This window comes from Lutjanus erythropterus, chromosome 14 (assembly GCF_056507025.1).
Source record: "Lutjanus erythropterus isolate fLutEry1 chromosome 14, fLutEry1.hap2, whole genome shotgun sequence".
NCBI lineage: Eukaryota > Metazoa > Chordata > Actinopteri > Lutjaniformes > Lutjanidae > Lutjanus > Lutjanus erythropterus.
The window spans coordinates 16807394-16818972 of NC_139330.1; the positions used below are offsets into that span (position 1 = coordinate 16807394).

At 39.7% G+C, this 11579-nt stretch overlaps 1 protein-coding gene across 7 annotated transcripts in view; it reads left to right on the top strand.

The window, feature by feature from the left end:
* Nucleotides 1-10672, top strand: part of marchf8 (membrane-associated ring finger (C3HC4) 8) — a 112945-nt gene extending 102273 nt beyond the window's left edge. For 5 of the 7 annotated variants that reach the window (XM_084735349.1, XM_084735354.1, XM_084735350.1 and 2 more), the window contains 4 exons: nucleotides 1710-1890; nucleotides 3455-3590; nucleotides 6300-6314; nucleotides 7979-10672. In XM_084735349.1, the coding sequence (XP_084591475.1) occupies nucleotides 1710-1890; nucleotides 3455-3590; nucleotides 6300-6314; nucleotides 7979-8283 (637 nt within the window). In that variant the 3' untranslated portion in view covers nucleotides 8284-10672. The remainder of the gene's footprint in view (nucleotides 1-1709; nucleotides 1891-3454; nucleotides 3591-6299; nucleotides 6315-7978) is intronic. The other 2 variants (XM_084735352.1, XM_084735355.1) reach the window with 1 other exon arrangement.
* Nucleotides 10673-11579: the final 907 nt, after the last annotated feature.

Consider the following 11579-nt stretch of genomic DNA (forward strand, 5'->3'; position numbering starts at 1 on the left):
AAATGGTTAATGGAGAGCTAATAGTAACACATTAACGTCTGAAGTTAGTTAGCTAAATGTAATGGATAATTGGTTAAAAGACCTATGTTTGGTAAGTTGTGAACTTATATCATCCAAAATATTCCCAACAATGTTCAAACCCAGAGAAATCTGTGATTTATTCAAGATAATGGCAATTTTATCCTAAACGTTTGTTTAAAGCTGGGTAGGCAGATTATTTTTTGCAATATTGAGAAAAAGTTACATAATAACCTTTAAATATAACGTAATTCAAGTAATGAATACTTGGTGGAAATTGCTAAAAAAAAAAACAATGGATAATCAGTTGAAATGGTTAGCTAGTAGTGGTTGTAGCACAAATGCACCTTGACCAAAGCAACCTAAACATTGACAGTTGAATTGTATGAAAAATATTGCAACAGTATCCACTTTGTATAGTTAATAATGAATAACATCCAATGTCAGTAGGTGTAAGTCATTAATAAGGAGGTGGGTTGTCGATATCAATGATCAAAAGCAGGAATGGCAGTTGTCCAAGTATTTCTTTTTCTTTCTACCTGCAGAAGAAAAAAACACTTTAAAGCTACTCAGAGATGTATTGAAATTCTTTATGACCCTCGCTGTCAGCTGCCGCTACAGTTATCTAGCTCAGTGTTTCTGCTGGTAACCTTTGACTGTGGTAAGAAGCATTTCACACAACTCTGCTGTGAAGAATTCAGCATGAACAGAGTTTTTTTTTTTATTTCCCTTCTGTTACAGCCAACACAATACAAGGCCTTTCAGTGACTATTCTGGTTATCTATCCATGCCACGGCACACTATAACGCCTTCACCACCCATCATAGCGTGCAGCACTTCTCTGTGACTGCAGCAACATATTAGCACCCCGTCACACAACATATTAGGGTTCAGGTTTCCCAGAAGGCCGCTGTTCTTGAAGAGGGGCTGGTGGCTTTTACAGGAGATAACTCAATAGTCCAACAATGGCATAGCCAAAAAGTTAAAATCTTATGTCAGATTGAATTGTGGATTTGGAGAATCATGACACCCCTAACAAGAATACTTTTGGAACATGAGGGGTCGTGTTAATAAAGGCGGTGCTTGAGTTCCTCTGATAAGGCAGGGAGTGCATCTAAAAACAAAAGGCTGGGAACCACTGATGTGCTGCATGCAGAGATGCATGTCTTCCTTCCTTGTACGCGTTAACAGAACATAGTTATCATTACAGGGAACTTGTAGCACTCCGAGTCTCAGTACTGGATGAAATGATACAACTGCAGGGTATCTGAGATTAGATTAGATTTGTTCAATTTGGTGCTGCGACATTGCAAGATCACAGAAGATTATTGTCTGAAAATGTCATTTTGATTTGCAGATGAAGTGCTTTGAATCAAATTAGTTTGTCTTGATTGAGTTTACCCCTGCGGGACATGTATTGTCTCCTGCATTCAGAGTCTTAATATGCTTTTATATCTGTAGAATTATATTCCCACCTGCCATGCTTTCCTAACACCTTGTTTTATTATACGTACAACTAGAGAATGCTGACACATATTCTCCAAAACTCAAGTTTGCTCGAGTTTGGGGAAGTATCTGTCAGCTTTGCCTGCCAACTTTTTTCTTTTTGATCTTTCCTCTCTCCTGTCTTCCTCCTATTACGGCTGTCTTGCTTCTAGCTTAGAGATGACTATATTCTTTGGCTCCTGCAGGATTTGTCACTGTGAAGGGGATGACGAGAGCCCTCTGATCACACCATGCCACTGCACGGGGAGCCTGCGCTTCGTCCACCAGTCTTGTCTACAGCAGTGGATCAAGAGCTCCGACACTCGCTGCTGTGAGCTCTGTAAATATGAGTTCATCATGGAGACCAAGCTCAAACCGCTGCGCAAGGTAGGACTCAGTTTGCACTGTATATTTGTCTGAAGTGGAGCACGAAGTCAATTGATGCTCATGTTCATTAGTGGATAAATTCAGGCTGTCGTTGCAGCTCTGCCTCCGAGTGTCCCGACTGAGCTCACGTCACTCCTTCGTTATGAAGCTGGAAACGCCAAAAGCCGTCTACAATCTGTCCCGCAGATAACACAAGCATGACACGGAGCTTTGAAGCCTTTTTTCATAAGCGGAACTTGTTGAGGGGGGGTTGTGATTCATTTCAAATGGTTTAGAGGAAGTACACTTCCATTAAAGGCTCTTATCAATCGCTGTGGCCTGGAGATAGCAGGACACTCTAATTAAAATTCCTCCACCCTTCATTAGCTGCACAAAAGGCCTTAAACAAATGCTCCGCTGTTAATAGCTTCTGAATCCCACTGGTGAACACTGAAGTTGTTCATGTGCAAGCTGGCAGAGAAATCCATGATGAGATGAGGATGTTGGTCTTGGTATGAGGTGTTTATCAACGGATGCTTGGTTTCATCTCATACTGCGATGCCTGCGTCTCATCAAAATGACCCTGCAATCATGCCATTTCATCGCTGAATAAATGAGCAATGCATTTGGATGTTGGGAGAGTCTATACAGCTAATTTACAAAACTGATCTGATGGTGTTGGCGTTGTTTTGTATTTTGTTTGTACGGCTTGGCTCATTTCCTGATGATGTATTGTGGAGGTAGTGACAGACCTCTGTGTGCAGGCTGCTCAGAGATGGGCACAAATACATCAAAAAGTCTTGTTACTAATTAGGCTACAAATACTTGCTCATAAAATGAATGTAAATAAAATAGAAAAATGCTGGTATAAGAAATGTTTTGATAGTTATTTATAATTTGAAAATACCCCTTAGGTGCAGAGATTCTCTGAATCTTTTAATATTATTGATTCTATATTCCTGCAGTTATGTGTTGAGAAATGTTGTTCTTAGTGTTGGACTAATGGCCCACACAGTTTATCACAAAGTGGTGAACCTGAGCCCATTCTTGCTTGTGAATGGATGAGTCTACTATCACCTGTTTATCAGTTTGAACATTACATATCTTGACTTTGTACTGTATTTGATTGAATGCAAATCATTGTATTCTATTTATATTGACATTTATATCCAGCATTCCAACTTTTGAGGAAATGGGGTTTGTATTTACATAAATACAGAAATAAAAGCTGTTAAAAATAACATCTTATTTTTTTCCACCCAGCAAAATACAAATTACCAAACACTGAATTAATTAAATATATATTTTGAATACATTTAATTGAAATACTGCCCATCTCTGAGGGTGCTTAATGCCACTTTTCTTACCCACGCCGCCAAGAAACGTTATGTAGCATTGGATCTTGATCACAGTAGCTGAATGCGCTCCATCAAATATTTAGCTCACACCCTCAGCTGCTCCAGGAAACGGCCAAGAGAGCCAACTGTTTTAATGCCAACTGTTTAATTGCTTTAAGTGTTCAGTTTGTGTTTTGAAAGTGTGTTTGACCTCCTCAAATGTCCTTCCTTTGTCCTCTCTGCCGCAGTGGGAGAAGCTACAGATGACGGCGAGTGAGAGAAGGAAGATCATGTGTTCGGTCACCTTCCACGTCATCGCCATCACCTGCGTGGTGTGGTCGCTCTACGTTCTCATCGACAGAACGGCAGACGAAATCAGACAAGGTCAGCATCAGACACTCAGACGCACAAACGCACACAAATGCATTCATGTAACGTCGTTGTCTGTGTTGGATATAGTGTTGTGTTGGAAGTCATCCATTCATCTATAATCTGCCACCGTCTCATTCATTCAGTCATTCACGTTCTGTCTTTAACGATGACAAACCTGGATAACTGTAGTGTTATTTCAGTGGTGTGAGTATTGAGTGTGAATAGTGTGAAATGTTGTCTCAGATTGAAAATTTATGTGGGCGTAGTTCACTCGCAGAAGCTCAGCGGGCGTCAAAGTGTGTAGAAGAAGAGTGTGCTGAGATTCATCAGAGATAATTTTCTGTCTGTGAGTTTTTGGACTTTCAGTTCAAATCAGTTCACTTTGATTTCAGACCTGTAGTCCATAAAAGAGAAAGTTTGGAGATAGGAGATAAAAGACCAGGAGAAAAGAGATTTGAAAGATAAGATATTTACATCTATCATTCTGAGATTGAGTTTGAGACTTACAGAGTGATGTTGTTATTGCACAGTGAGGTGATTTTGGTTCATTCGTACTTCTTCAAGGGGCTCAGATCAGGTTTCATGTACGTGGTGTGAATTAAAATGACCAAGTTGAAGGTCAGTTATGTTGTTAAAGGAAAGGATGAAGTCAACAAAAGTTCCTCTCAAGGATAAAAGTTTGTGGAGGCAGTTGGTACCTGTTTGGCACATGTGTGTTTAACACAACAGCTCAAGATAAATGTATAAAAAACTATTTATTTTTTGAAGCAATTAAAAGGAATTGTTGGACATTTTTGGTAATATAATTATTTGCTTTCTTATTGTAGTTGGTTAGTTTAGCTTAGTATCAAGATTGGATACAACTGGCCCAGATGTGTCCAAAGGTAACAGAATCGACCTACCAGCACCAATAAAACTCACTAACTGAAATTACCTGAAGAAAAAAATCACCTGAAAATAAGAATTGTTGTTCCCATTACCTTAGAATGAGCCATTTATATCTACAGAGGGTGTGGGTCCTCAGTTACAGAAGCTGCCATGTTTCTACAGTTGCCCAGGACAGGCAAGCTAAACACTAGCTCTGGATACAGCGTGAGTGAGTTTTGTTGTCACCATAGGTTCTTCTACACATTTGGAAGGGGAGGGTGCGGTAACATGTTTGAAATCAACAAACAGATTGCTAATTGCCGCTAAATTCTACACACTAGTCCTTCAACACAGTATAGCTTGTTTGTTTGGGCATAAAAACATCATGGTTTACAAGGGATAATATATGCAGGACTATTTTTTGGCAGGGCACAGTTATTTTGTGGGGTCTTGTTATCACTTTGAGGTTGCCAGGCAAAACTTTTCTACAAATTAAACAAATATAATGATATAATGTGTACATTTTTTTGTTTATAGGTGCAGTTTGGAAGATTTTGTTCACTTTCGGAAGAGTTAGCTGCTTCCCTTGTTTCGAGTCTCTGTGCTAAGCTAAGCTAACCAGCTGCAAGCCGTGATTTCATGTTCAGCTGAGAGACATGACAAGCCTCTTTCCCGAAAACAAAAACCAAAAATCTTCCTTTAAAATCGACTCAGTCTGGGTTTTTCAAATAGAAACTCCTACTCAGCTTTTAGCGAAGAGCAGTGACATAGGCTACAGTGCTGGTGTCATCATTTCCCTCAGCCTACGGGGTTTTTATGTTGCAACATCATCATGCAGAAACCTGTGTCAGGTCATCTGGGAAAGCGTTTTTAGAATGTCTTGTGAAAATAGCATGTTGGCTAAAATATACATAGTTTGATCAAAATTTTATCCCTCAGATTTGATTCCATAAGAAACAATACTGGGAAGCTACAGAATAATATAGAATGTAACAAAATTATAATTATAATTAAATAAGAGGAATTTGTGGGCACTTCTTGCTGACTATAGAACCTGTTTTTTTTCTGTTGAAGATTGCTGTTGTGTCCCATGGTTTACCAGTTTTCTTGCGATATGACATTTTTGTGCCAAACTGGAATCTGCTGCTGACAACAGACTGTGAAAGCAACAGGAAATAATCAAGCTAACAAATGGCCAGTAGGGCATTGTGGTCTTTTAAAAACCTCTGTGACTAGGAGTCTAAAAGCCCCTTTAGCAGCCCCTAGTGCCTGGGCTGCTCTGTGTCCATCTTGTCCAAAGCGGTCAGCAGCATCGAGTTACAGACAGATTGACGCCGCCATCCTCAGAGCACCGTGCTTTCGCCATCAGTGCTAAAAATGGAGAAGGCTGCTTTAATGATGAGCTGTTGTATCGTCCGCTGGCACCACGTCTGCTGCCACTCACTCCTCTCTGGCATGTTTGGTGCTTCTGAGACGGTGTACAGATGGAGGAGCAGGCTGCGCCTGTTTAGCCCAACCTGATGATTCAGACTTGTTAGAGTCCCTGAGGGCTGTCAGGTTCAATCACCATGGTGATGCCAAATAGTTCCTCAACAGTCCTGTTTGTCCTCCGCCAAGTCACACAGAGCCACGGTTATATTTCTCTGACAAAGATTACAGCAGACTTGCATCTAATACACTTTTAAATGTATTTCATTGTCTACTTTGGTTTAATGTGGATGATTGCATGATGAATTACATCATAAAGTGTTCAACTGTAATATTTGTCTTTACTTTCTGCGCTTTGCCTCTTCTATCAATCTGTTTGTGTGTCTTTGGTAAATCATGATACTTACACTTTCTTTACTCATGCAGCCGGAAGAATCCCAGGTAAACATTTCAACTTTGACCTTTTGACTTTCAAATTGTGTTTCCCCCTCTGTCAGCCCTTCTGTCTGCTGTATCCAGTTCTTTTCCAACTGCACTTTACATCCCTTTCCTTCCCTTTTCCTTTTGCCTTGATTTCAGGATAAAGATGATATTTCTTTACCATTAGAGGCTGGTTATATTCACAACACCTCTCTGAGTGTTCCAGAATAATGAATGCAGACAGACCCAGTGTTCCTCGGCTCCGTGTCTGTCTGCTCTGATTTATTGTCTGTGTTAGACTGTGAGGGTTTTGATTAAAACAAACCGACAACATGTTAATCACTTTCCATAAGAACACCTATTATCACAGCATAATCAATACTGATTAAGCTAAGTCCACCTTGTTTTAACTGCTATTCCTCATCATATGATGCCTTTTTTTTTTTAATTAATTCCATATACTTATTCTTTCATCAGTGGTGGGATTTTGTATCTCAGTTACAAAATAGAAGAGAAAGTCTTTAATCTCATTTTACAGAAAACAATGAAATTAGGAGCACTACTCCTGATCAATACAATACATATGCAAAAATGTACAGCTATACATAATGCACAGGAACAAAAACAACCACAGTAAGTAAATGTCCACAGCCAAATAATAGGTAAAAACTAGAATAATAGAGTAAGGAGAGTAATAGAATAAAAACAGTACTCTAGAATAAGAAAAGTAACTAATATAAATACAGTGCAGTTTGTATTACAGTCTGTAATCACAGGATGTGATTGTAAGTATTGCACTGGACTAAATGTAATGTTGCACTTAGATGGATGTATATGCACGAGAAAAAATGTTATTGCAATTAAAAAGTTATTGCATGGTTGTTTTTCATAGACAGTCTTATGGATTTTAGGGGTCATTCAGTGGTTATTTGAGTTTATTGTGTATCTGGCCCGAGGAAAGAAACTGGACCTGTCTTGTGTTTATATCTCAAACTACCCGAAATATAACAGCCAAGATGAAAAAACAATGGGTTGAAGGTCTGCTGTGTATTTTCAAAGAAGATAGGAATGATTTTTTTTCTTGTTTTTGAAGATCCCTTTTCAGCCTCTCGCTTTTTGTTTTGGATGATGCTGCAGCTTGTTACAAATATGTACACTTCCCAAAATTGCTAATTTTTTTTTTAGACTCATGTGTTTGGTTTTTTGCAATTTGCTGAAATGCTGCAACTGCCTCATGGGCCATAGAAATGTTTGTGCAAATTTGCTACAAATCACCATTTTGTAAAGCCTGCTGTGGTGGTTTTATTTTATTTTTTTAACTGTTGCCCCTTCTCTTCTAGCAGTAATTTGTTTGTTTTTGTCATATCTAATTATCGTGGGGAGATTTTATGCCTTAATTGGACAGAAACATTGCAGAGATGACAGAAAATTAGGGGAAAGAGAGATGAAAAATGAGATGCAACAAAGCCAGACACAAACTGGGGGCGTCATGGTTCATGGTCTGCACCTGAACCCCCATTTGTTTCTATTCATGTTGCTGCAGTATGAAAACAAACATGCAGACTTTAAACCTGCTTGGATTAGATAATTGTGTGATTTTACTGATGTTAGTTATTTTAATGTGCAGTCTGCTCTTTGTTTGACTCATGCACATGTGTCTTTTCTGTCTGTCCTCTGTCCCTCAGGGATACTGGAATGGCCTTTCTGGACCAAGCTGGTGGTGGTGGCCATTGGCTTCACGGGTGGACTGGTGTTCATGTACGTCCAGTGCAAAGTCTACATCCATCTATGGAGGAGACTCAAGGCTTACAACCGGGTCATATACGTCCAGAACCGGCCAGACACGTGTAAAAAGCTGGCGCTGGAGAAGCCACCGCTTATGGAACCTAGTCTGGAGAACAAGGAAGCTCTGGCCCCCACCCAGTCAGACACAAACTCCTCCCAGTACACAGAGACAGAGGACTACAGTATGGAGGTGCTCCATGTCTGACCGCTCGGTCCATGCCATTTGTTGTTGTCCTACTTATACCACACACACAAACAGGCCCATAGTGAAGAGCAGCCGCGGTGGAAATGCTCCCTGACTGAAGAACAACCAGACACTCCCTGTCCTCTGATCCCAGACTGACCCACTGTCCTCCACCTGGTCATCTTATATCCCCAAAACTCCACCCACAGAGACAGACAGACCATGACTATCTCCTCCTGTCCACAGTCCTCTATTCCTCCCCCAATCTTTCCCAGGACCAGACTGTTTTTACTGACTTCTTCTGTAAATGTATGAAGAGGCCTGGAGCATACCACTCTACACACACACACACACACACATGCACACACGCACGCACGCACACACACACACACACACACATACACACACACTTGTATGTACACCTCTGGAAGAGCAGGACTGAGACAAATAGACTCACATATGGCTCTTGAGGTCTACACATCTCTGATGCGTGGTTTGTTTACTTGTGGGTTTGTTAGATTTGTTCGTTTTTACCTCCTGTGAGTCTTGGGCTAACTTGCCGTGGATCAGTATGTAGCGCCGCGCATCGGATCTCTGGAACATTCCAGCCACTGCCATCTCTGTTGCTGCGGTCTGTCAGCTCCATGCCGGCCTGGATGTGACCGGGCCTTGATCTGGACATGCATCGAAGCACTTTTGTTTTTTAGCTCCCACAACAAATCCCCCTCCCTTTTGTCCTTTTGCTCCTTTTTTTGTTTCTTTACTATGAATTAAGTCTTATGTGTTTGTCTTTGGGGAGAGCACACTCAAACAAACTTGGAAATGTTTGTTCAGGTTTTATTTGACATTGCATTTCCTCATACGCACATATACGTATATATTAACCCTCCCATGGATGACAAAAAAGGAACTGGGGTTAAAAAATGGAATCGTGCTGAAAGAAACATGAGTGTTTTAGTCAAAAAAAAAAAAGAGTTTTGAATAATCCAGCCACATGACTTCTCTACCCCAACGTGAACTTTCTGAAGGCTTTGAGAATGTAAACTTTTTAAAAAATGCTAAAAAATAAATAAAATATCCAAAAAAAAGAACAAACAACATTTTTTTACTGGTCACAGGAAATTGCGAGATAATTTCTGTGTCTTGAGATCATAACAAGAGCCTTTGGGCATAAACAGCGCTCATGTTTTTCTATCATGCGAATGACACAGTATTTACAGTGTGATATTCCATGTGCAGATTTTAATATGTTGATTTGTTTGCTTAGTCACGGGATATGCCTTGAGAAATCCACAGCCGCCTATTTTCAGCCTCCCATCGCTCTCATTGTGCAGGCGGTGCATCGATTGACCCCAAATAAAAAACAGGCAGACTGTAACTGTGTATTTAAATTTGACTTGCTCAGAATAAGCTTTAGGCTATTTTTTTTTTTGCTCTGCATGTCACATTTAAAATCCAGTTTTGTTACCACACTTCAGCACATGTAGACATGGTGCAACATCTGATGCGTTTCAGGCGAGCAGTTTCAGTAAAAGTGTCTTGTCTCTTCCTGACAGACTCTTATCACATGGTGGAGGATGTCTATTTTAGTATTTAATCACAAGACAGCCAGCAGTTTGCCTCTCATTTGACTGTGTTTCGCACATCTGGCCTTTTGTGGCTCAAACTAGACGACTTGTTCCAACACCTAATTTGTTTTTTCAATGCTCAGAAGAAGCACAGTTTAGATCCTGTAACTGCATCATTTTTATATCAGAGCAACATTTTCACTGCAGGTGAAAATACAGCCATACATTTGCTGCCTGTGATAGATAAGACACTCACTGATGAACTGACTGGAGTGCCACCTGCTGGTGTGGAGCTGGAGGTGCGGTCTGAGGGAGGCAGCAGTTGGATTTCTTAGGGTGATGTGTTTCGGGCTTACAGTCATTGTAAGTGCTTTTGTGTACGTGGGAGCACAGCGATGCCGGGCTCATGTTGAGCCTCACAGCCATTCCAGCAACACACACATTTTTAAAAACTGTCTTTGATACCAGTATACTGTCTGTGAACAACAAAGGTCCAACAACATACCTGACAATTACTGCTCAGCAGCAGCAGCAATAAATGAAACCTGCGCTTTGTTTTTTGGCGACAACGCATACTGTACTTGTGTATATGCCCCATGGTGACTTGAGATCTGGAGTCTAACATAATTTTAATACATAATATGAGCCGAGGGAGTCGTTGTGTGTCAAGTTGGATTAAGACCTAGTAACGAGAAGCTTCTCTGAAACTTCAATACCCACGAGGCTCAGTGCAATTAGACAGATAAAAAGTGCAATTACCCTTTTGTTGTTATTCTATTCTATAGTTATGTAATGGTGTTTAATGTCCAGGGTGTCCTCTGGGTATAAAATGATTATTTCTTCATTTTGTGTTGTATTTATTTTGGAAAGAAAATTGAGTACAATTTGTTCATTTAAAAACCCCTTTCATTAGTAATTTTATGCAACTTACACTTAGTTTTTTTTTCCCAGACACAAAAAGCAGATAATTAGTTTCACTCGTTGTTTTGCACTTTGTTTATTTAGCTAATAGACTTGTAAAAAGCTTCTTTGCTCCGACCTTAACGTGAATATCTACTCTTCCTTCTCGCTTTTTAAATCGCTTGATTGTTTTAAATGTGCTGAAAATAGACATTTAACTTGGCATCAAATTTAAATTTAAACATTTCATGTTTTTTCAGATATAAACAACATGGAATATTTAGACGTATAGTTTCTTTCAGATTGAAGATAAAAATTGACTTTTTTCATGTTCTACTCATAGGAGCTGGCTCCTTTCATGAAGTCTTGAGACAAAAGTTGTTGCTGTAGTCCTGATGAAGATTGAGGCCACTTTGAGACACTTTTACAAACAGCCATGTTCCTCTCTGAGAGCAGCTTTTTCTTCCTCTTTTAGTGTCTCTAACACCATGAACTGATTTCTTCGTTGTACAATCTTTTTGAGCAGGAGAGTGAAAGCTTCTTTCTTAGCCTCACTGTCTCAGTATTTTAGGTCTAAGTGTAGACGTTTCTGTCTCTTTACCCTGTTGCTTCGATTTGATCATGTCTGGGAATAGTGTAACTTGCATAAAGCTACATTTGTTTACTACTGACTGGACTTGAACATATATGACTGTTCCCCTGTCTTATGATATCATTCCACAAGTTTGTCTGTGAATTTACTTTGGAATAGTAACTGTAAAGAATTTGGTAAAAGTACTTATGTTTTTAAAAGAAATATTGATGTGTTTTCAGTTTAATTTCCCATTATTGAACAAAGTATGTAGAATT